Genomic DNA, 26,902 nt, shown 5'->3' on the forward strand with positions numbered 1-26,902 from the left:
TAGAAATTCTGCCTCGCCCGCAGGAAAAAAAACCTCTAGTTGTATGTGATGTCATGCATGTACTCTGACAATAAATTTGAACTTGAACTTCATTAGTGGGGGGGGGGGGGAGTCCTGTCTAACTAATTAGATCATGAGACATTGGAGGAGAAATAGGCTATTCAGTCCATCGAGTCTGTCTCTCCATTTGATCCATTTTTTTACTCAGCCCTTCTGTCCAGCATTCTCACTGTAATCTTTGATACCCTGGCTAGTCAAGAACATCAATCTCTGCCTTAAAAACACCCAGTGGCCTGGCATACACAACTGCCTGTGGCAACAAATTCCACAGATTTAACACACACTGGCTAAAAAATTCCTTCACATCTCTGTTCTAAACGGATGCGTTTCAATCCTAAAGTTGTGCTCTCTTGTTCTAGACTCCCCCACCATGAGAAACAACCTTTCTTCATCTACCCTCTGTCTGGGCCTTTCAACATTCAGTGTGTTTCAATGAGGAACCCCCCCCCCCTTCTAAATTCCAAGGAGTACAGGCCAAAAGCTGTCAAACACTCCTCATACAATGACCCTTTTATTCCTGCAGTCATCCTTGTGAACCTCATCTGACCCCTCTCTAACATCAGCACAGCCTTTCTTAAATAAGAAGCACACAACTGCTCCCAATACTCAAAGTGAGGTCTCACCAGTGCCTTATGAAGCCTCAACATCACATCCCTACTCTAGTATTCTATTTCTCTTGAAATGAATGTCAGCATTACATTTTCTCCTTCACTACTGAATCAACCTGCAAGTTTGCCTTCAGGCTATCCTGTACGAGGATTCCCAGGTCACTTTGCATCTAGGTATTAAATTTTCTCCCCAGTTAGAAAATATTCTGCCTGTAGATTAAATATTTTAAAGAGTTTACAAAACATTTTAATTAGTGTGGTTGATGTAGCCTACATAGGCTTCACTATGATTTGTGACATGGTCTTGCATGGAAAACTGGTTTAAAAGGTAGGAGCTCGTGATGGTGTAGCTTTAGAAAGTTGGATGCAAAATTGGCTTGGTGATAGGAAGCAGTAGTTGATGGACAAGAATAAACTCCAGAGGGTTGTTAACTCGGCCTACGACATCACAGGCACCAGACCACTCCATTGAGGCGGTATCTTAAAAAAGTAGCCTCTATCCTCAAAGACCCCTACTGCCTCTTCACTCTTCTACCACTGGGGAAAAGGTACAGGAGCCTAAAGACAAGTACTCAGCGACACAAGGACAGCTTCTTCCCTGTTGCCATCAGATTTCTGAATAATTAATGGACCAAAGACACTCCTTTACTTTTCGTGCACTTTTATTGTTATTATTATTTTTATTGTATTTTTTAATATACTGTTGTGATAAGGTGGTTATAATATGAATGTTTGCACTGTGACACTGCCACAAAACACCAAATTTAATGACTTGTTCATGACAATAAATTCTGATTTTGATTCTTATTCTGGAAGAGATTGTTTTGTGAATGGAAGTCTGTAACTAATGGTCTTCCAGAGGGATTCTTGAATACATTAACAATTTGGATATGGAAAAAATAAGTTTGATTAGTAACATAAAGTTGGTAGTTAGGCTACAGGATGATATTGATCAGTTGTTGAGGTGGACAGAGCAATGGAAGATAGAATTTAATCCTCATAAGTGTGAAGAGATGTGACGTCTGGTGTTTGGGGGTGGGGGGGTATTGCTAATAAAGATGGCACAGACACAACGAATGGGTCCTATTGTATATTGAGGAATAGACGGATCTTTTATACAGATCCAGGTATCGTCAAAGTATACAGAATACTTGTTTTTATTAGCCAGGACATCAAATACAAGTAAGTAATAACCTTTTTTGCTCAACTTTAAAAATATTAGTTGTGTTAAGATGGAGTACTATGTACAGTTCTCTTACCACACTACAGGAAGGATATAATTGCAGTGGAGAGACTGTAGAAGATCACGAAAATGTTGCCAGAGATGCAGTGTTTAAGTAACAAGGAGAGACTATGCAAAATTACAATGGGCTTATATAGGGGAGACTGCTGGAAACTTTACCCTTCAATAAAATGTCTAAAACTAAAGTTAAAGGGTAAGAGGTTTAGAAGAATATCTTTTTCCTCAGAGGATGGTTGTTATCTGGAGTGCTTTACTTGAGTAGATGGTGTAGGCAGGTATTCTCATACAATATAGAAATAAGCAATTGAATCACCAAGGTGTGGAAGGCTATTGGCAGATAGCAGGAAATGGGATCAGTATGGATGAGAACTTGATGGTGAATGTGGACATGGCAAGCTGACTGGCCTGTTTTTGTGCTGTATGACTGCAGGGCTTACAAGCAATTTATGAAAAGTTTAATCGTTGATTAATTGCACAACATTTTCCAAACAATGATTTTAATTATACAGTTAACCAGTTTTCTTCTTTAGTTGAATAAGTATTCGTAGTTCTAATTTCTCCTTCTTTAATGCTGTTTTTAATTTTTCTTGGACTGATTCATTTTTTTTCTGGTTAGATTTGGGAGCCTTAAAGGAACATTTATTTGTTGTAAAATATACCTTTAATGTGATTTATATTTGACTTGGCTGTAAAAGCTTGTTATTTAAAAAATAACATTGATCTTTGATATTGTAATAATTAAGATGTCCTCATTCTTTTTAGGCTGTTTGTGCCATCTTTGAAAAGTCTGTGAAGACTCTACTTGATGATTTTGCTCCCATGATTCCACAGCTTTCAGAAATGCTGGGTCAGATGTATAGTACTATTCCACAGGCATCTGCATTGGAGCTAACCCGACAGGTAGAATCAATGTTTTTTTTTTAACAGCAATAACATATTCTTTGGTTCTGTAGAAGTAGGAAACCAATTTTTAACAGGCTTATTTTTACTAAATACAATTTTTCATTCCTTTCCCTGGTTGCCTGGTGCCATGTTAGCAGGCAAATTTATTCTCATATAAAAAAAACTCATGAATTGATGTATTAGCCTAATGAAATAACCATCTAGTATGTGAATCTAAGGTATAACTTTAATCTGTAATCTCTGTGAGCTTGAGAGAATAGAAAGTCGATCTAAGTTCCTACACATATAGACCAATAGGTTTCTTATTAAAAGAAGGGCAAAAAACTGAAATATGATTTCTGGTGGAGGATCTATCAAAGTTTCTGGACCATAACAAATCAGGTTCATGACCAGAAACATTGACATATCCCATTTTGCCTCCACAGATGATTCTTGACCTGCTGAATTCTTTTAGCTGTTTACTTTTTGGCTCTGGATTTCAGCATCTCAGCAAAACCTGCTTCTGCAACTAGCCTCAGCAAACTGAATCTATCAACTACTCCAGAATTTCTGTATCTGACAGTGAAAACCCAGGATTCCAGATTTTCTGCAGCTTAAAAGACTGTATGTCGACAATTCCATCTGGAGCCACAAGTGACAGCTATTGAGATGGAGCTCTCTAACACTGTTTCTACTTAGAAGCGCTATCTGTCTTGAATATTTTCAACATCATCAATAATTGTTTTTGCTGTATAAGAACCTACTGAATTAAGTAACCATGCGAAATATGTCAAAGTTGGGGAGGTTAAGGAGGCCATCTCAAACATGTAGACACAACAGAAAATGAGAATTCCAAAATAAGAACATAGTGCAAGAGGCAAAGAAAAAGAAACAAAAAGCAAGTAAAGGATTAGAGTCATTATTTATGTGTAATTTGCAATTTTACTTTGAATTTGGAGTTGAGAGTTAATAAAATTTAAATTTGAAGGGGTACAGAATAAATAATGAATTTAAAAATACACATAATTTCTTATTTTAATTCCAAATAATTTCAATGAGGACATTTTTACTATTTAGTTAAAACACAATGCTGGAGAAACTCACCAGGTCAAACGGTGTACTTATGTAGCAAAGATAAAGATACATAACCAACTTTCGGGCTTGAGCCCTTCATCAGGGTATACCTTTAGTATTCTTTAGATTCCTACTTCAAAGCAAAACTTTTACACCTGTCAAAATTGCTTTCTGTTGTAATTTAAATTAATTTGAATGTTTTAGAACAATTTCTTCAATGCTACCCAGTTTTATAATGAAATATCCAAAATATTTTTCCAAGGAAGTGCAAAAAATGTCATGCACTCGTACCAGTTATCTCTGATCCACCAACTATCATGCCTGACCACTGCATCTTTAGCCAGCTGATATTTTTATTTACACTAATGTTACTTTCCTTACAATGTAAAACCTTATTAAATTCTGCTTCCTTATTAAATGCTTCTTCTCCACAGCTCATCTTGCTATCTCAATAAAAATGAATAAATTGTTCAAATATCATGTGTCATTTGCAAATAAGATCCGTTACTCTTTTTAAGATGAATTGTGAAAACAGTTAATGCCACATGTGGTTTGAATAAGCAGAGAGCAACATTAATGAAGGGTTTCACCCAACCATGACAATGACTACAACCATTTAAATTTTGTTAAAATGTTCTAAGTTGCTTTACAGGAACACTTATGTTTATAATATCCGTAAAATCTAAATGGAGGGAATTGCAAAACCTTGATGACACATCTGCCAGAGAAGACCAATTAAAAATGAGATGATGTAAGAAATCAGAATTTGAAGTGTTCCAGTTTCTTAGTGAGGCATCCATGAATTTGCATTCCATTGTACTCCAATTCTAAAATTCTAATGTGCTTTGTTGTTGGACATGCTTCAGATTATTATTTTCAAAATTGTTGCTTATTGTTGTGGAATTTGTTTTTTTTTAAAATCTTTCTCCTTGTGTGACGACCCCTGTAATGTTTATTTGGGTTATTATCTTTTTCAGCTGGTGCACATATTTGCTAATGATCCAAATAATTTTGTCCCAGTAAAGGCTCTGTTTCTCCTTGTCACATCTGTGACCCTCTCAATCTTCCAACAAGGTAGGTGACCATTCTTTTAAATTTGAATCAACAAAGCTAATGTGTGCTGTTATTTTCTTTTGTCTTTCAACTATAGTGATCAAGCTGGTGGTTTTCCTGTCCAAGTTTCCTGGTTACTTTGCTGTTCAGGAAGGTTTGTGCAGCCCTGTAATCATCCCTGAATATTAAAAAAAAACTAAATATATAATTGGCAAATAAAGTTTACAAAAAATATGCAAAAATAAGCCATTTGGTTCCTGTAAAGTTATCTATGTTTGCCTTGGATTTCCAAGAAGACAACCAAATGTGGATGAGAAGCTGGTTTACATCTTTGGCAAATTCCCCATGAGATGCATTAACGTGTGCACATGGAGGGAGTGCTTGGAATTTTTGCAAAATATATAGAGGGAGAGTCACTCTGGTGTAATTTTGAGGGCTGTTCCAGTGATGCCTCATGAAAAGTTAAACACATTGCCTTCAAATTAATTTCAAATGGAATGAGATAAATGTGAAAAGATTGTAAATTTTAAAAAAACATTGGAAAATGTGGAAGTGAAAATGAGAGGCAAGTAGTGTGAAGACATGAAGGATTATTGAGCTTCTTTATTCCTGAGGAAAAAACAGAGCAATTATATTGCTTGAGAAATGTAAAACTTTTATAGGTTGTAGTTTGCAGGGTAGTTAAGGAAAATTTATGGATTTTGCTTATCTGGGTTTTTTTTTTAAATTGAAGATCATTTCCATGGTACATTATTAAGAAACCACAGTAATGAGATGAAGGATTAGATAAAGGGCAAAACATGGAACAAGTGGGTAATTTTCAAACCTAGTGTTAAGCTGACACAAAAACCCAGTGCTAGAGGGCTTTACTATTTAAAATTTGTTCTACTGTTTGAAGGGACCAAATGTCATTTACTTGTTGATAATGCAAAGTTTGGTTGGAAACTAAGCTACAAGGAGGACGCAGAAAGCCTGGGAAGGTATATGCACTTTGTAAATGTGGGAATAAAAAAGATGGAATTTCAAGGGTTAAAATGAAAAATATGGAGACTAATTTTGTAGTCAACATATGAATAGAATAGTTTAAATAATAAGAGATTATCAAATATTCATATTTAATTATATTTGTTTATGAGAATATGCAAAAAAAACAGGCAAATTGTATGTTGGTCTTTATTTTAGAGGGTTGGCATGGTAGTAAGATCAAATCATATACACTTGTTAAGCAACATATGGAATGCCATTTTGCTGCTGGAACCCAACAAAAAAATTATTTGGAACAACTTAAATTAACCAGATTGATTCCTGGGAAGATGATGTTTGCTCAATTTTCATGAAATGGTTTTAATGAAGCAGACAAAGTCAAGAAGACATTGGAGTGGGATGAGGAAGATTTTGGCAAGTTGTTATGGTAGGGGGAGGAGGTGGGAGGATTCTGAGGAGCTGTTTTGGCAGGATGGAGATTATCACTAGGGGGGATATAGTCTCAGGATCATGAATAAGCAATTTAGAACAAAACTGTAATTTATTTTGCATGATTATTGTGAATCAATGTAATTCTTTATCCCAGAAACAGATGCTCAGTTGCTGACTATATTCAGAGTTGAACTTGATAGGGTTTCTGAATTTTTAAGGAAATCAGTCAACTTGGTGAGGTGGTGCTGCATGGAAGAAGAATGAATTTATATCCGAGTATTTATGCTACACTTATTTCAATGCAAAAAAAAGTCTTTCAATTTATTTAAGTTAGAATATGGTGCTATTTTATTAAGTGGCTGAAAATGTTGAAATAAATGTTTCCATAAAAGAGTCAAATTTTAGATAACTATGGTTTTTTTAAAATTGAGAGCTTTTCAGAGTTATTTACTATTTTTATTGCTGTATATATTACATTTATAAGTAAATATTTAATAATTCTTAGAAGATGGACAATTAGTTCCCTTTGTACTTTATTTTTTAAAAATGAGTTCCCTCAAACGTTATAACCAGTAACAAGAAACGATTTGCAAAAGTTCATCAGGCTCATTAGTTGAATCTAAATATTAACTGTTGTGGGATTTTTTTTTCTCACACAATATTTTCTAAATTAGTAGGAAAGATGGGATTACACTGGAGTAACTTTTCTTTGAATTCCTTTTCTTGCACTGATTATTTTGATTTTGGGCAATTTATACTGCACTGGCATAATCTATGTAACCTCTTAATATTTTGTAATCCTCAGTCAAATTGAAACTTTATTTTTAATTTAGAAATATTTCATAAATACTTAACATTATGAATCCATAAAAGATGAACACTTTTGTTCACAGTTATCTAATTTATTTAGAATCATGATTCATAAGTGAACGTCAAGGCCCTGATCATATTCAACCAGTTCTGGAGGGTAAGCCACATCATCCATATGCCTATTACCGAATTTCTGAAACAAGAACAATACACCAAGTTTCATCATGCCAAGTGATTTTAAGAGGTTAGAGAAAGCACTTCAAGATAATTCTTAAACCTACTTGGAGGATGTGGAAAGGGGGAGATATTTAACATCCTCTTTGCTGTATGACACTTAACACTGCTAGAACTTTTGTTTCTATGCAAGCACCTGGATGCTAAGTACATACTGAGAAAGAATGTATATCAATGACAAACTGCAAGCAGCCCCTATTAATTTCCAAAAATGTCTCCTCATAAAAACCTATAGGGAGTCCCCTAATAGATATCAAAATTGCTGTACTTCAGTTTCTTGTTAACATTTTCTACCAGGTACCTTGTGGAATTCAATGATTCCTAGATAATGTGCTCTAGAGTTGAAGCATTTCTTCCTCAATAAGTATCCATTGAATTTTAGTCATCTTTGCAAAGAAGTTTTCTTTGTTTTAGACCTGTCCTGTCCCATTCACCCCCATTGTAGAATATCCAGGCTGAGAAAGCTTCTCAGCAACCATGTGTGAGTTCCACTCAGAATCTTGTATATCTCAATAAGATCACTTATTTCTTCCAAACTTCAATGGATGTGTAGGGGAAATTGTGTTGACCAACTACATCACAGCCTGGAATGGGGCACCAATGCTTCTGACCGAAAAATCTTTCAAAAGGTAGTGTATTCAGCCCAGTACATAACAGGCAAAACTCTCCCACCATCAAGAACATCCATATTGCGAGATAAGACTTTTAAATGGAGATTCAATAGTATGTTATTGAAAAGGGAAGATTTCTGCCGGTTTATTAGAGACTCGATAAAGCAATTTTTGGATAATAATGAAGATTCAATGGATAATAAATTTGTTTTCTCGGATGCTATGAAAGCATATATATGTGGACAAATAAGTTTTTCTTCTAAGATTAAAAAGGAATATATGTCTCAATTTGGAGAGGGAAATACTGATTTTAGAAAAAGAATTACTAAAATAGCCTTCAGAGGATAGAAAAAGAATTCTATTGAATAAAAAAATTACAGTATAATACATTGCAATCTTACAGAATAGAAAAAATGATTTTGAGAAATAAACATATTATGAACTGGGGGAACAGGCATATAAAGTATTGGCATGGTAACTGAAAATATAACAAGAATCTAAGGTTATTACTGCTACTAGAGTTGAGAAAGATTATATATCGTATAAACCACAGGATATAAGTAACTGGTTTAAACAATAATATAGGAAATTATGTAAATCAGAATTTGTGCAGCAGGATGGTAAAATTGAATGATTTTTGAATTAAGTCAGTTTACCTAGATTAAGTGTAGAGGAGCAGAAAATATTTGGAACTTTTTCAATTGGTGAGGTTGCAAGAGTCATATCGTCATTACAAAAATAATAAATCTCCTGATGAAGATGGATTTACATCAGAATTTTATAAAGAATTTAAAGATGTCCTATTCCAGTATTTATGAAAGTTTTGTTACATTTGGGTGAAATGGGAAATTTACCTCTTTCAAGACTGCTATTATAATGGTTATCCCCATTAATACCATCATCTTATAGACCGATATCCTTATTGAATGTAGTGTATTAAATATTAGCTAAATTATTGGCCAATAGGTTGTAAAAATTTTTACCAAAATTAATTGACAAGGACCAAACATGATTTATTAAAAACCGAAAATTGGTGGATAATGTGACTCTGATGATCAGCCTAATTCATCTAGCTCAAAAGAAAGGTAATTCAAGGGTTGCAGTAGCTTTAGATGTAGAAAAAGCATTTGACAGAGTAGAATGGGACTTTTTTATAAAACACTTGCTAAATTTGGATTTGGCCAACCATTTATAAACTGGATAAAAGCTTTGTACAAAGATCCAAGAGTAAGAATGGTGACAAATGATGTTATGTCTGTTTATATTCAGTTGACTAGATCAACTAGGCAAGGTTGTCCATTATCACCCGCTCTTTTTGTATTGATAATTGAGCCATTAGCTGAAATAATTAGAATAGATTCAGGTATTAAGGTGTTAAGATAGGGACCACCAAACATAAACTTAGTTTATTTGTGGATTATGTAATTATATATTTAACAGATCCGGAATGTTCACTATGTAAATGACAGATACAATTAGAGCAATATGGTAGAGATTCAGAATATAAGGTTATCTAGGATAAAAGTGAAATTATGCCTCTGACATTTGGTGATTAAACCCAATTTCAGCAAAATATGAAATTTAAATGGCCTGAAGGAGGGATAAAATATCTGGGTATTCGAATTGATAACCAGTTAGAGACCCATTCCAAAATTAATTACAGGCCATTGTTTAAGAAAATTGAAATTGATTTTAAAAGATGGGTTGATTTACCAATTACATTAATAGGGTGAATAAATTGTATTAAAATGAATATTTTTCCAAGGGTACAATATTTGTTTCAATCTTTGCCCATTGATATACCTAAGAAGTTCTTTAAGGACTTAAATAAAATTATAAGAACATTTTTATGGAAAGGATATCTATGGAAAAACTAACTTGGAGATTTGAGTCTAGTGGTTTACAACTCCATGACTTTGAATATTATAATAAAGCAGCCCAGCTATGATTTCTCGCTTTTTTTTGAGGAGGGAGATAAAGTAGCGTGGGTTAACATTGAAATGAATAAAATAGGTGAAAAAAAGTCTGAGGAGGTTCTATATAAATGAAATGAGGTACTATTGACTGAGGAAAGAGATACACCAATAGTAAGACACTTGATTAGAATGTGGCATAAGGTTCATAGGTTGATGGGAATAAGGGGGTATGAGTTAGCGAAGATGCCATTGGTTCCTTTTATGTTAGATAATAAAAAATGTATTGATTGGTCAAAGAAAGGAATAAAACATGTTGCAGATTGTTATCAAGGTTGAAATTTAGTGACATTTGACCAATTGAAAATTAACTATGGAATACAAAATAATACAATATTTGGATGTTATCAATTAAAGGCCTTCCTGCGAGAAAGTTTGACTTCATCTTTCTTACTTGTCTGAAGGCGATGAAATTGAAACTCTGATAACGAACCAAATCTCAAACAATTTATATCAGTCGTGTATCTCATACTTTTAAGAGGGGTTAAAAAGAAAGATTTCCATAAATCTAAACATAGGTGGAAAGAAGATCTATACATAGTTATAAATGATAGAAATTGGGCTCAGATATGTCATGATAGTATGAAAAATACAATAAATGTTAGATATAGAATGGTACAATATAATTTCATACATTCGTTATATATTACGCCACAAAAGCTCCATAAATTGAAATTAGATTTGATGGATCAATGTTTCCGATGTAAGCAGGACATTGGCACTTTTTTTTACATTCTGCATGGACATGTCCCAACTGAATTCCTTTTGGACTAATTTAATAGATTTTCTTCAACAGGTAAGAGGTGTTTCACTCCCATGAAACCTTGTGCTGTTTTTATTGGGGACATGTCAAAAGTCTGTCTGGATTCAAAATTAGAATGGTCTCAGAGGGAGTTCTTAAACATTGCTTTGGCAGTTGCTAGAAAATGTATAGCAGTCTCATGGAAATTGGAAACATATTTGGTATTAGAGAGATGGCATAGTGAAATTCGAAGCTGTATACCTTTGGAAAAAATTACATATAACTTAAAAAATAAATATGGAGACTTTTTGAAAATTTGGTTCCCACATATGCAAAAGATTGGTGATGTCACTTTATAAGTGACTACACTAGGTAATTGGCTAAGTTTGGTGTAACCTTAGTCATTCCCCGGCCTCACCCTGTGATACTTTAATTTTTTTTATTCAACACTGTATGTATACTTTTATCTACTATAACCTTTGAATTGGATTAAGGGATTTAATTACAATGTAATATATTTTTTGTTTGTTTCCGTTCATATATAATGTTTTTTTATTATATATATTTTATATTTAATGGATACAAGGAGTCCTTAATGTTAAAATAATTAGGTTATTATGTAGTTGCAAGATGATATCCAGTAGTGTTGTTAAATTTTTTAGTTTTCTCTTTTTTTTCTTTTCCTTTCTTTCCTTTCTTTCGGATTTTTCTTTGTGGGAAGGTGGGGGGGGGAGAGAAAAAGAAGCATGTATGATTTTAGCTAGATTAAGTTTTGGCTCTGTATGTAACCTGATTACATGTGTTCATTAAATAAAATTTGAAAAAATAAGATCATTCATATGGGACATTGTTATTGGAGAGCAGCAGCAATTATCAAGGATCCACACCACCCAGGACATTCTTTGGTCTCACTGCTGCCATCAGGAGGAAGTACAAGTGTCATAGTATGCATGCCATCAGGTTCAGGAATAGTTGCAAGCCCTCAACTATCAGACCCATCCAGAGACTGATTTAAGGACTCGTACTAATTATTTATTACTGAATATTTATACTTCTATATTTGCATAGTTTGTTTACAGTTTCCGGTATTCTCCCTGGCCTGTATGTACTCTGACAATAAATTTGAACTTTGAAATATTAGTTGGTATGGAGCAACGACAACATAATTTTGCCTTTTTGGGGTTCATTCAGATGTCTGATAATGACAGGAAAGAAACTGTCCTTGATAGTGAGTGACCTCGTACATGTGAATCTTCTTCTTGACTGGCGGGGGGTGTTAAAAGAATGTGGCCAAGGTGGGATGTGTCTTTGTTGGGCACCTAAACTGTCTGCCACGGTGGTCAAGATCTCCCAGTGGCAACCCTTTTCAATTCCCCACTCCATTCCCACACTGACATCTCTGTCCATGGTCTCACACACTCAAATTGGAGGATCAATGCCTCATATTCCATCTGGGCACTCTCCATTAGCATCGACTTCTTTGGTTTCTGGTAAACCACCTCCCTGCCCCACAACACACACACTCTCTCTGTCTCCTTCTCTCTCTTTCTTTCTTCCCCCCCCCCCATCTCTTTGTCTCCTTTCCTCTGGTTCTGTCTCTCTCTTTCTTCCTTTCCCCCTGATTCCTACATTCACAGATCCACACGCCTCCCCCTGATCAATTCTCACCTTTCCTCTCCTGTCCACCTACCTTTTACCAGTTGGCCTGTGCTCCACCCCCAGATGCCTGCCTGCTTTTTGCTCATAATTTGACGAAGGGCTCAGACCCAAAATGTGAGTTAAATATCTTTTTCTCCTATAAACGGTGTGAAACCTACTGAGGGCTTCCAGTTCTTTTTGTGTTTTTACGATCTTTTATATATTACACTGGTTTTCTAAGGCAGTGAGAGGGATAGATGGAATCAGTGGAGCAAAGTAGGGTATGCATGATGGATTGAGTGTAGTTCACAGCCCACTGCAGATTCTTAAGGTCTTGGACAGAGCAGTCCCTGTACCATGCAGCGATGCACCCTGACAGCTTTGGACAGCGTGTCTGTCCAAGAATATTGGAAAATGACATATTTTCACACAAATAATTGCAGTATATTAGAATAAGATGCAAGCTCCTGGTGCATGTAGCAATTACTTTGAGATCTATTGGCTGTTATAATAATTTATAATTAATACAATGGATGAATGAGAGAAATCCTGGTAGGTGTAAATAAGTGTCTTCTTTGGCTTGGCTTCGCGGACGAAGATTTATGGAGGGGGTAAAAAGTCCACGTCAGCTGCAGGCTCGTTTGTGGCTGACCAGTCCGATGCGGGACAGGCAGACACGATTGCAGCGGTTGCAAGGGAAAATTGGTTGGTTGGGGTTGGGTGTTGGGTTTTTCCTCCTTTGCCTTTTGTCAGTGAGGTGGGCTCTGCGGTCTTCTTCAAAGGAGGCTGCATAAGTGTATGGTGAAAGATATTGGCAATTAGTTTGTGAATCTCAATTCGCTGCCCATTGAAGCAGTGGAGGTGACCTCAGTAAATATATTTAAGTCAAGCTTGATAGATTGCTACATACTAAGGGAATTAAGGGATGTGAGGAAAAGGAGGGAAGGTGGAGATGAGCCTGTCATCAGATCAGCCATGATCACATTGAATGGCAGAGCAGGCTTGTGGGGCCTGATGGCCAACTCCTGGTCCTATTTCTTATGTTCTAATGTGAACATTGAAAAACCAGACTTACTTTGTTGCATTCCTCCTTTCAGTAATGTGAATTATTTTGCTAAAAACTTTTGAGTAAAATATCTTTTTAATTTTGTAGTATTGTAGGAATAAGAGTGAGTCATTAAGTAGGATGAAGCCATTCACCATTCAAGTTCAGTTCTGTGTGCCCAGCTTTAGGAAGGATCTCAATATTAGAATGGGTGGAGAGAAGATTCACTAGAATGTTGTTGAGATTGGAAAGCTTGAGTTAAAGGAAAGGTTAGATAGGGTCATTCTTTTTTCCCTTGATCTTAAGAGGCTGAGGCGTGACCTTTATGGAGGTTTATAAAGTCATGAGAGATGTAGATGGGTCGAAGCGACTGCTCAGTGTTATATGACTGTCCCACTACGGTTTGACCATTGATTTCCTTCCTTGCCCTTGTGAAACTTCATTGTACATGGTTTTGCAGTTTCAACTTGCTTCTCTTTTTTCACCTATTCCATCTTCAGTTCTATTTTGATTTCTCTCATTGGATTTCTACCCAATGTGAGAGACACAAATGACATTATCTATAACAATGACATCATGCATTTGCTTTTGTCGCCCGCTTACCTGCCTACATTATTCTCAAATGGTAGTTTTTTAAGGTTTTAAGTATTTAGTGTCCCGCTAAACACGTATTGTGTTCAGATTTTTGATGCTTAGGGTCACTTGCACATTTGACCCACATGTTCTAGATTGTCATTCATTTGTGATTGAATGCAGGGAAATCTGTGAATGTGGACTGGGAAAACTACTTCTATTAGAGAACCACACATTCAGAGTTGATTCCTACTTTTAAATGTGAATATAGATTCCAGTTTCCTCTGTGCTGTCAAGGAAATGTATCCTGGGAATTAATTTGCCTCTGATTAGAAGTTTGAGATCAATAGAAGCTGTTGCTTCCCTGAAATGTCAAGTCAGTTTGGTTTAATTGGTATAGGTATTGACTACAAATTTATGAAATGTCCATGATCTTTTCTTATCCCATTGTAATAAATAGTTTTGTTGATACATTCCATAATTAATATTCAAATGCTCTCACTCATATGTATGAGCATTTGTGGAGAGAATGTTTCAGGTTTATGACCGCTTCTCCAAATCTTTTGCCAGTTTGATGTTTCTTTCTCCGTTGATAAATCTGATCCAAATGTTTCCAGAAATTTTTGGAGTCTATAATGTTATAATTGCAGTGTCAGGAGCTCAATGTGAAGTAAAACACAAAAGTCTGCAGACAGCGTGATTGAAGTAACATAAACATAACATAACAATTACAGCATGGAAACAGGCCATTAGGCCCTTCTAGTCCGCACCGAACCAAACACTCCTCTCTAGTCCCACCTACCTGCACAATGACCGTAACCCTCCACCTTCTTCTCATCCATATACCTGTCCAGCTTTTTCTTAAATAATAAAATTGACTCTGCTGCCACTATTTCTCCCGGAAGCTCGTTCCACACCGCTACCACTCTCTGAGTAAAGAAGTTCCCCCTCATGTTACCTCTAAACCTCTGCCCCTTAACTCTTAACTCATGTCCTCTTGTTTCAACCTCTCCTACTCTTAACGGAAATAGTCTATCCACATCCACTCTGTCTATCCCTTTCATAATCGTAAATACCTCTATCAAATCCCCTCTCAACCTTCTACGCTCCAAAGAATAAAGACCTAATCTGCCCAATCTCTCCCTGTGCTCTAGATGCTTAAACCCAGGTAACATTCTGGTAAATCTTCTCTGCACTCTCTCCACTCTGTTTATATCCTTCCTATAATTAGGCGACCAGAACTGCACACAGAACTCTAAATTAGGCCGCACCAACGCCTTATACAATCTCAACATCACTTCCCAACTCCTATATTCCATGCAATGATTGATAAAGGCCAGCATACTAAAAGCCTTCTTCACCACCCTATTCACATGAGTTTCTACCTTCAGGGAACGATGTACCGTTACTCCTAAAATCCTTCTGTATTCATCAATGCTCTCCCATTTACTACGTATAATTGTGGAAACAATGGATAATAGGGTTTGTGTATCTTGGATAGGAGGGAGAACAGGGCCGAGCAGGGATGGGAAATGCAAAAACAATGCGCCTACCTGGAAAACTGTTTTTTTTTTGTAACTTGGGTAAGAGGTAGTACCAGGCAGTGTGAGAATGGGAAAACATTTTCTCAATGTGGAGAAAATTTTTAATATATTTTCTTTACTTTTAAATAGATAAATAATTATTTTGAAATGAAGAAATTTGATTGCATAGCTTTATTTTCCTTAGGATGTTTAGGAGGTTCTAGGTGGATCTCCTATTCTGGTTCATCTAACAGGAATTGGGGGTTCAAGTGAAAAATCAGATGGAAACAGCTCAATTTGATGCTCCTCATTTACACAACTTTAAAATGTTCTACTAAAAATCAGCAACTGTTCAATAATAATGCTTGATGCAGAATTTAGGAGTTCTGTCCTTGTTAGTGCCTGGAGTTAAACCATTTCCTCTGTGGACTTCCCAAATATTCCATAATTGTTTGGATGAGACTAAGCCCAAAAAATGTTCATTTTCAGCACATAGTCAAATGTCTGCACTTCCAGAGAGCCTAGAATTTTGCCAAAGTGGGGAATTCAGTTGATTATCTCCTGCTTTAGTGTGATAGCATGGATATTAACTGCCTTGGGGTACTTGCTCCAGGATTTAGATTGTATTAAATTGTGAATGCTTGTAATTATATTGACTGGGCCCAGGTATGCAGAGGGTAGTTGCATCATTTCAGTATGGAGCAAGAGAAAGATTTGGAATCTTCTTTTGATGGGTGGTTTTACTAATGTAGTCATAAATAAAGATTCTATCTTTTCTAAATGAATAGACATATTTCTGTGAATTTTATGTGCCTAACTTTGCCTCTGATGGTTGTTCTCTTGCTTTTGATCCAGTGTGTTTAAGATTCAAGTTGCATTCCAAAAACATGAGCAAAATATCTCATCAGAGATGCCATCTTTCAGATGACACATTAGTCCTGCAATAGGATATGTAAGATTCCATCGATTCCATCTTGACAAGTATTTGAAATAAATTATCTGCTGTTCATTAGGTTTTGTTTTTTTTAAGCTTATTGTGCTGCACTGTTTCCCATTTAATCACAGTGACTGCAGTCCAAAAGTAGTTTGGCTGAAGATACTTTGGTTGAAAAGCACTTTTGGATATCTTGGAAGACTTGGTGGAAGATTTATTATATGATGCTGTCAGTTTGTAACATTCTAAATTTGGGATGCAGAATAGCGGCTCTTTTTGGCATATATGATACAATAGTGAATGATAATGTTGCTCAATTAATAATTGAGAGCATTGAGTTAATAATCTATTAGTGCACATTCTAATTCACAATAATAATTTTAGAAATTGAACACTCTAGCTACTGTAAGAAGCAATCAGATTGTCACAGAAACCTAGTGAAATTTGTATGTTTTTCGCCATCTGGCCACTTCAATTCCTGTTCCACAGCAATATACTCATCTTTTCATGCCCTCTAAGATGGCACAACATATCACCTGGTTGCATCAAACCACTTTGTCACGATAGGAGTATTGTCAGGGTAAAGTTGGACAAATTGATCAGAGGTTATGTTGATAAATTGGATTGAATGTAATATTTGAGGCTAGCATGGAGATCACTGTGACTGTGCAGTACTTGCTTTAACAATTTAATATTGAAAAGAAGCAAGAATGTAGGGTTTAGGCAGTAACTTAAATAAGAAGGATGTAATTTTTGCACAATCTTACAACTTCTAGTGATTCATTTTTATATAGAATTTGAAGCATTTTACCTTTTACAAGTTCTCCTCCTTTCTGTTGATCTATGATTTGGATTGTCTTTGATGTCTGCCTCATGGCTGGTTGCATCCCATCAAATTTATTGCTGATGACTCGGTGATTCCTTGTACCGATACCTCTTCTGGCGTATCCTGGAGATTACTGATTTGCTCTTGGTCCTCCAACCTGAATACTCTCAAGTACATACCCGTGTGCCCCTACCATCCTTGCAACTGTGCCAAGAATCTGGCACAGTTTCTTGCCCTCCACTGATGCGCACAGCAATAATTTCCCCATGAGGTGGTGTGGAGAACGCCATCAGAGGCCCAATTTTTTTTTTCTTTCTGTCCCTCTCTCCCTCCAAGCATTAAGCGAGATGCCGCTGTTTGGTATCCCTAACTCTTTGTGTTACTGATTGCTATCTCTATGTAGAACGCTTCATTTTACTGCTGTACATTCCATTAACCTTAAATTTTTCTTTTCATCCAGTGTGCCTCTGTAAACTCCTTCAACCACATCATTCTGATCATTGTTTCTTCTTTCAATTTTTCTTGTCTTTACCTTTCAATTAATCTGCTGTGTGCAATCAAAACATATTTTTGTATCTCTTGCTGAAGCTTCAATTTGGGTGACTTGCTGACCTGGCAACTACTAATGACTTCCATTTTTTTTTTCTGTTGCAGCATCTAAGAAAAATTGTATTGTAACAAAACTTTGTAGTATCCTGTTAAATAATTATTTCAGGGAAAGGGAGTGGAAAGGAACATATTGAATGCTGCTTGATCATGAAAATTTGATGTTGGAATAAAAAATATATATTCTTGCTCTATTGACGGTGTGGAGTCTTGCAGAAGATGCAAAGTTGTACACTAATGAGCGTTATGACTTCTGCATTTTAGACTTCCTTTGCACAACCTTGAGTCATACAGAAATTTTGCATTAGTGACTAACAGTTGTATTATTTGTTGGACTTTGTCTAGTATTAGAAAATAGAGACAAGTTCAGTGATGAAAAATCATTCTGGGATTTAAAAAAAAAGGTTGGTTTGAATTTTAACTGTCTCAGATCAGAGGAATACCAACAGAAATTGAAACTTTAACCTTTGGAGGTCTCCATGAACTGTGCGGTCTGTCTAAATCTGCAAAAATGTGTTTTTGTAACATTTTATTTGGAGTCGTGCAGATCTTATATGAAAAAATGGTCAGGTCAGGGTTATTGGAAATGCCAACTGTACCTCTTCAGTGGGAAAGTAAATGGAAAAATATTTACCGGTGCAGTCTATTAGAATTTCTGTACATTTTCAATTCTTTGAAAATTGCCTTTGGGTTCTTGAAAAAAACATATTTTTGATTGGTTATCTCTATTCCTGGGTTTCAATCTTCTTTGCTGTTTATTTATTTTGGGTTCTGAAGTTTCATATTTCTGTGCATTCTTTTCTTTAACTGCTTTAAGCTGTCCATTTGTACCCCCTCACTGTAACTTACGTAGAGTTCATGAGACAATAAGAATATTGATTTGTTGTTTGTATATTATTTCTTAAGTTACATCTTATTATATTTTAGGACCCAGGGATCATCCTGATATTGTTGATTCATTTATGCAACTCCTGGCACAGGTGTGTTTTTGTTTCTTATTTCATTCACTTTCTTTTTTTTGTTTAATTAAACCTGAAATCAGCTTTTTTTTTGTTTACAAGCTTGCAGAAATACTTTGTAGGTTGTTTGAGGTTCTTAAGGCATGTTGAATGATTGAACACGGCTGTTTTATGGATGTCTAGTAGTCAGCACAGCAGGAGTGTTGAACACTGCTTTTCACTGACAGACTGTGTCTTCTGACAGAAAAGGTGTATTATATCAGCAGTAAGACCACCTTGTGAATTTCATGTCAAGGTTTGGCATGGTTTCATAATGTTTTGTGCTGTTTGCCTATTGTAGCCAGATGGAATTTTTAGCATGTGCCAAGTGGCTAGAATGTCATACGGGAGTTTTGGAAAGGACATGATGGACGAGATCTAAACTGAATTAGTTTATGACCTTGTGCAGCTAAACTAATCATGCAATAGTGTGGACAATGGTATTGCTTGGGTTGTGTTCACTGCACCTGTAAGTTAATTGTGTCCTTCAGAGAAATAATACCATTGAAAATAAAACCAATCTGTCAGTAAATTAAAGCCATAAATATCACTGGTATCTTCAGAGTAATGGTGTTTCTTTCTCATATGCACATTCACTTGTGTCTGATTGTTAATGATTCATATATTCCATACTAAGGTCAGGGATGGCTCCATCCACTACTCTTTCAGGAAATTGATGATCTGTGATGTATTTTCATTTACGTTTTTTAAAAATTCATTTGCATTATGTAACATTTCATTGAAAGTATTTTGAAATCTGTAATCCCATTTTGTTTTTATTTTGGGGAATAATAGTTACGATCCATTTATTTTTCCTCCGTTCATTTGTTACTCCGTGCACAGTCTCTATCTTGCACAAACATTTCACTCCCCCTGTGCAGAAGTGTATCCCTGTACTGGATTAGTTGCTTGATGATAGGCTCCATAGGGAGTTAAAGTAAGCAGTTCTATATTGTCAATGTCTAGCCTTCTGTGGCATGGCTCACTAGTACACCAACGAACTATACCTACATGGAAACTGAGGCAGCAAATGAAGAGCAGTCTCAGCACTAAGGATTCGACAATAACCGAGTTAGACCCTTATGATTTAATGAAGTTTTGTGTCTGATTCCTAGGCTCTCAAAAGGAAACCAGATTTGTTTTTAGCAGAGAACTGTGATGTGAAGGCATTGTTTCAGTGCGGTAAGTATTAAAAGTGCCAAGAGTTGGCTTCGGAGTTCCTGACCCTTTTGATTTTTGTCTGTGCTGAACTGAGATCAAATTTAATCAAAAATGGAACATTTTTTCTAAAGGACTGACTCCTTTAATATTTCTCTAAAGCATGCATAAACTTTCGAGAGTTCCCACGGTCTTGCAATCATCTGCCAAGAATAGGTTGCAAGTTATTATCTCTTCAAAATTCATTATTGAAATGTACGTGCACATGAAAAGTATTTTTAGACAATTTGATTTTGGATGTAAGACTGGCCAAATTCATGAGTTTTTCCTCTATAATCCAGTCACATTATGAACTCTTCATAAAAACCTAAGAAAACAACAGCAGGAGGAGACCACATGTGATTATGGCTGACCTGATTCAGGCCTCGATTCCTCTTCTGATCTAATTCCCCTCAGTCCTCAATTCACTGATCATTCAAAATGTATTCTGCTTTAAATACTTTCCCCATCTTCAATGAGTTAGCCTCTCCAATTCCATTGGATGAAGAATTCCAGAAATTCACCAGCCCCTGTGAAAAATTATGAAGTTAAAATCATGTAATTATATCCCTCATTTAAGATCCTCCCTGTAGAGGAAATCTGGACATCTTTTTTGACCCAAGGATCACGTATATTTCAATATTATTAGCCCTCATTGCCCTGAACTACAAAAGATGTAATTTCTTTATAGGACAACCCTTTCAACCCAATAATTAGTGCAATGAATCTCTTCTGGATTACCTCCAATGTTAGTATATCTTTTGTAAAATAAAGGGACCAGAATTGTCCATGGTGCTCCAGGTGTGACTTCACTCTGTTTAATTGCAACAGTACTTTCCGATTTCTAAATTCCAGTCCTCTCGCAATAAAAGCCGCTTGCTGCACCTGACCACTTGTTTCATGTCGTGAGTAACTGGTATAAGCCAAACATCTCATTTCTGAACCTTGGGATTCTCTGGAGATGCAGCTATAATCTTCCTTGAGGATGAGAAGTAAATATCTTTTATTTTTGTAAAATATAGTCATTCATTTATACTGATCACATTTACAACGAAAGAGCTACACAAGCTGTACAGAACTAGGCATCCTGTGGAATACACCCCAAAGAGCAGTGATAAAGCTAATTGCTTTATTCAAGGATTTGAATAAATGGCATAGTATAAAGAGCTTCTTTCATTGCTCATTAACTGATATATCTAGGCTAACGGCATGCAGATCTACAAAACAATATTACTGGATGTGATTAAGACAGAATTTAAATTAAGACATGCCTTTTTAAATAGTGGGGATAGCATTCATTGGTTTCGTCTTTCTTCCATTGACTTCTCAATACATATGTATTCATGCATTGTTTGTAACCTACAATTAATCTAATCTGTTCTTAGGAATTATCTCTTTGAAATTTCCAGAAGCCCCAACTGTCAAAGCAACATGTTCATTCTTTGTAAGTATACTGGTGATGACATGTTTATGGGAACAATGTTAAATTTATTAAATGAATCTCAATCTTTATGCAGTTGTAGCAGGTTTATTAGATGATAAATACAACTGCAATTGACTGTGCAAAAGAATATTTTTCAGCATGATATTTATGAAACTGTACTATGACCTATAATAATATTTTATATTGTCTTCAGTATATTCTTCAGTATAAGGGAATTAGGGGTTACGGAGAGAAGGCGGGGACGGGGTACTGAACTTTAAGATCAGCCATGATCTCATTGAATAGCGGAGCAGGCTCGAAGGGCCGAATGACCTACTCCTGCTCCTATCTTCTATGTTTCATAATATTAAGATCAACTATAAAGATGCATCAAAGGCAATTTCTCCTTTTGATTTTTCAACTCTATTTATCACATTCTGGTGACTAAATTTAAATTAGCTAAACACAAGTTGCAATTCTTGCAATATACTTATGATGAACTTTACTCTGGGCAGTAGACACAGGCATCCCTGACCCAACATCCAAATAGCTTACAATGGAAAGTATTCAGGAGGGGGAGTGGGAACTCCTAATGTTCACATCCTATTTCGTATGCCTTGGGGTTCTTTCTTCCCTCCTATGCAGTTGCAATGGAATGAGAGGAGATCTTATAGAAACATATAGGATTATGAAGGGTATGGATAGGATAGATGTAGGAAGGTTTTTTGAGCTGGCCAGGGAAACTAAAACCAGAGGACACAGTCTCAAGATTCGGGGGAGTAGATTGAGGATAGAGATGAGGAAAAATAGTTTTTCCCAGAGAGTAGTGAATGTTTGGAATTCTCTAACCAGGGAAGTGGTTGAGGCTGCTTCATTAAACATATTTAAAATTCGGTTAGATAAATTTTTACATGCTAGAGGAATTAGGGGATATGGGGAGAAGGCAGGTAGGTGGAGTTAGGTCATAAATTAGATCAACCATGATCGTATTGAATGGTGGAGCAGGCTCGATGGGCCATTTCTGGCCTACTCCTGTTCCTACTTCCTATGTTCCTAACCCAGATTAACAGATTGGGTCATTTGTGCAATATGTGCTGTTAGGTAGGTACCTTGATATCAAAGAACTTCCATTGCAAAATGTTAGTGTAGTCATGGGATGTATTTTCCTCAGTTTTATAATACAAGTAGTCATTCATTTGTGAGGGGCAAGTTTCATGAAGAATTGTTAAACAAACTGGTACATCAGAAAGATTTTCCTCATTAGTTTTAATGTAAAAATTGTAATTGTATTCCAGAGCTCAAGAATTTTGATCAAGAACAGGAAAGCATTTAATAGTACAATAAAATGTATCTAAATTATATAATGTTGTTTTATTAACAATTAAATGTTAGGATAATAAAAACATGCATGCAATTATGGAGTTCTAAAGGTGACCAAGCTGATCCTATTTATCTGCATTTGGCTGACATCCCTTTCAACCATTTCTTTCCATCTGTCTAAATATTACTATTGCCTCCACTTCTAATGCCTCCACTTCTACTGCCTCCACTTCTACTGCCTCCACCTATTGCATCCACTTTTATTGCTTCCTCTGGCAGATTGCTCCATGTGAAGAAGTTGCCCCATAAGTGCCTTTTAAATCTTTTCCATTTCATGTTAAATGCCTTTTAGTTTTAGATTTCACCTACTCTAGGGGACAAAAGGCTATGACTATTCATCTTATCCTTGTCCCTCACATTATCCTCATTATTTTATAAACCTCTATAAGTCTCCTAATTTCAAAGGAAAAGTTCCAGTCTATCCAGCCTTTCCTTATAAGCCTACTAGTCCTGGCAATGTTCCTGTGAATCTTCTCTGTATGCTTTCCAGCTTAACAATATATTTCTTATAATTAGGTGACCAAAACTCCATGTTATCTTGCCAACGTCCTCTACAATTGTAACATGAAGCCCCTGTTCCTGTACTCAATTCCCTGACCTATGAAGGCAGACATGGCTAACACGGACTTCATCACCCTGCATATTGTGCATCTGTTCAAAGTACTCACAAAATTCAACCTACAAGTTGTCTTGCTCTTCCCCCTGGTTTTTGCTGGCTTTCTCTCTGTTTCCCCCAATCCCAAGGATATTTTTTCTCTTACTTCCATCATCCCAATCACATTCCACTCTCTTCTCCACAACAACTCTGTGTTCTCTTTGTTGATCCTCACCCCACCCCTGCTAGAAACTTTCAAGTGAATAAACACAAAAATGCTTGAGGAACAGCGAGTCAGGCAGCATTCATGGAAGCCAATGGTCAGTCAGCATTTTGAGCCAAACCCTTTCATCAGTCTCGACTCGTGGTTTGCTGTATCTGTATCTGTATGCTGATCTCTCTTCGACTGTGATTTCACTGGCCCAGAACTTCAGTTGTTAATGTTAAACATTGGTTGTTATTCTCACATAAATTGAGGACATTACCCAAAGAGTCAATCATGTCGTCGCAAATGTTATGAGTTTTCAAATTACATGGATAGCAGGCTTTAATTGGAGTGACAACCAGTTTTCAAAAAAAAACCAGTCTTCACAATTTAACTTCCACTGACACTTTAAGGCTATTGAAACCATTCATTGGGTCTGGGATATTCTGGTTTTGTACCATTGCATCTGCACAAGGGTAGGCAATAAATAAATGTACATTTTAATTGGCATTAAAATATTCATCTACATGAGGCGGTGTCTTAAAAAAGCTGCCTTTATCCTCAAAGACCCCAACCACCCGGCCATGCCCTTTTCACTCTGCTTCCATCGGGGAAAAGGTACAGGTGCCTAAAGACGAGCACTCAGCGGCACAAGGACAGCTTCTTCCCTGCTGCCGTCAGATTCCTGAATAATCAATGGACCAAAGACACTGCCTTACTTTTTGGGCACTTTTATTGTTATTATTATTTTTAATTTTTTTAATAGTTCACTTTAATCAGGAAATTCCTATAACTTTCAGAATTTTAAATTCGAACACCAGTCACTGGCGCTGTAACAGTGATAGGCTAACCATGCCACTGGCATAATTAACACCCATCAATTTTAAACTGGCATATATTTACCTACCCTATACGCGGGCATCTAGGACGATCCTAAAAACTTTAAAATGTTACCTCAAAATCCAGGGTCTAAAATCTGAACCTTGAGAGTGAAGTCTCAACACCACATTAATAGTAATGTTGTAAGATGGTTATAATATATAGTTTGCACTGGGATGCAAAACACCGAGTTTCATGACTTGTTCATGACAATAAATCCAGTCTCTGATTCTGAAAGAAAGGCATTAAATGGCTATCCCCTGTCTTAACACATCATTGTACACCTATACCTTCTGCTTGATACACAAGTTCCGGACTTGCCTCTTTTGTCACACGTTTCTGGTTAATTGTACAGTAGAATTCCCATAATCTGGAATTCAGTCAATGGAAATTCAAAGAACTGGCAAGAAAACAGAGTAAAATAAATAAATAGTTTCCAATGAATAAGACCAAGCAGATGGACCCTGCTGGCAAGCGCTAAGAGTTTGTTGGACATATGCATTTGCCCCACTGAACTAGCAATACCCCTCAGTGTGTGTGCATTCTTTTCACTGTCACCACTTGTATCGAGGTGAGACAGGATGTCAGCGCAAGGAAGGTGCATTGAGGACCTGACACGGGCATTTGCATGGAGGTGAGTCTGGTTGTGAGGATGAGGAAGGTGTGCTGAGGGCCTGACTGGGACACTTGTATGGAGGTGAGTTGGATTGTCATTGCGAGGAAGATGTGCTGAGGGCCTGACTGGGACACTTGTGTGGAGGTGAGTTGGATTGTCATTGTGAGGAAGGTGTGCTGAGGGCCTGACTGGGACACTTGTGTGGAGGTGAGTTGGATTGTCATTGTGAGGAAGGTGTGCTGAGGGCCTGACTGGGACACTTGTGTGGAGGTGAGTTGGATTGTCATTGCGAGGAAGATGTGCTGAGGGCCTGACTGGGACACTTGTGTGGAGGTGATTCAGGTTGTCAGTGCGAGGAAGGTGTGCCGAGGGCCTGACCGGGACCTTTGTGTGGAGATGATTTGGGTTGTCAGCGCGAGGAAGGTGTGCCGAGGGCCTGACCAGGAACTTTGTGTGGAGGTGATTCGGGTTGTCAGCGCGAGGAATGTGTGCCGAGGGCCTGACCAGGACACTTTCATCTGAGCCAGTGGGAGGGGGACAGGGTATGGAGGGGGAAGGGGATGATGGCAGTGGTGTTGAGACTTCACTCTCAAGGTTCAGATTTTAGACCCTGGATTTTGAGGCAACATTTTTAAGTTTTTAGGATCGTCCTAGATGCCCGCGTATAGGGTAGGTAAATATATGCCAGTTTAAAATTGATGGGTGTTAATTATGCCAGTGGCATGGTTAGCCTAACACTGTTACAACGCCAGTGACTGGTGTTTGAATTTAAAATTCTGAAAGTTATAGGAATTACCTGATTAAAGTGAACTTTAAATATTTAAAAACTACAATACTGATTTTTCTTCAAAGTTCTTTATATTTTGCTTTGTCTTTTAAACAGAGTATTCTTAATGCAGGAGTATTATTTGGGCATTGGAAGAGTGAGTCTCAGTCAACCAAGAAATATCCAACATTCGTGATCCCTGTAGGTGCTGGATAATGGGGATTCTATTGTATATCCAGAGAGCCATCCTTGAACTTGACAACACTAGTTCTATATTTTGGGTGAAAAATAATTGTCTATGCTTTTAGTAGGAATCTCCATCAAATTCTTCTGATTCTGCTAAAAACATCAACAATTCTTTTCTTTCACTGATACAGCCCACCCTGCTGAGTTCCTCCAGCGGATTGTTTTTTGCTCTAGATTCCATCATCTGTAGCCTCCTGTATCTGGTGTTTTGTGTTCTGAACCGTTGGACCAGCCACCAGTATTTGAATATATCATAGACCATAGAACAGTACCACACAGGAACAGGCTCTTCAGCCCAAGTTTCTTCGGCCAGTTAGCTTAATGTCTATTGTCGAGAAAAGGCTTGAAGCTGTCTTAAAGGATGAAATAGTGAGACATTTAGAATGAAGGGGTTCATTCAGGCAGACACAGCATGGATTCAGGAAGGGCAGGTCTTGTTTGACAAACTTGCTGGAGTTCTTTGAGGATATAATGGGTGCAGTAGATAGAGGGGAACAGATTGATGTTGTACGTTTGGATTTCCAGAAGGCGTTTGATAAGGTGCCGCACAAGAGACTTCTTAACAAGATGCAGGTGAATGGAGTCGGGGGAAGTATATTGGCAAGGATTGAGGATTGGTTAACTGACAAAAGACAGAGAGTCGGGATAAATGGTTGTTTTTCTGCTTGGTGAGTGGGTGCCGCAGGATTGGTGCTGGGCTCGCAGCTGCTCATTGATGATTTGGAAGAGGGGACAGAGTGTAGAGT

The 26,902-nt window shown here is 36.8% G+C and overlaps 1 protein-coding gene across 5 annotated transcripts in view; it reads left to right on the top strand.

Annotated features, from left to right (window-relative positions):
* The window catches only part of ipo13b (importin 13b), a 200,970-nt gene that overhangs the window by 143,620 nt on the left and 30,448 nt on the right, over window positions 1–26,902 (top strand). For 3 of the 5 annotated variants that reach the window (XM_069938711.1, XM_069938710.1, XM_069938712.1), the window contains 5 exons: window positions 2,674–2,811; window positions 4,845–4,941; window positions 18,779–18,831; window positions 19,965–20,031; window positions 21,432–21,490. In XM_069938711.1, the coding sequence (XP_069794812.1) occupies window positions 2,674–2,811; window positions 4,845–4,941; window positions 18,779–18,831; window positions 19,965–20,031; window positions 21,432–21,490 (414 nt within the window). The other 2 variants (XM_069938713.1, XM_069938714.1) reach the window with 2 other exon arrangements.

Source organism: Narcine bancroftii, chromosome 5 (assembly GCF_036971445.1).
Source record: "Narcine bancroftii isolate sNarBan1 chromosome 5, sNarBan1.hap1, whole genome shotgun sequence".
NCBI lineage: Eukaryota > Metazoa > Chordata > Chondrichthyes > Torpediniformes > Narcinidae > Narcine > Narcine bancroftii.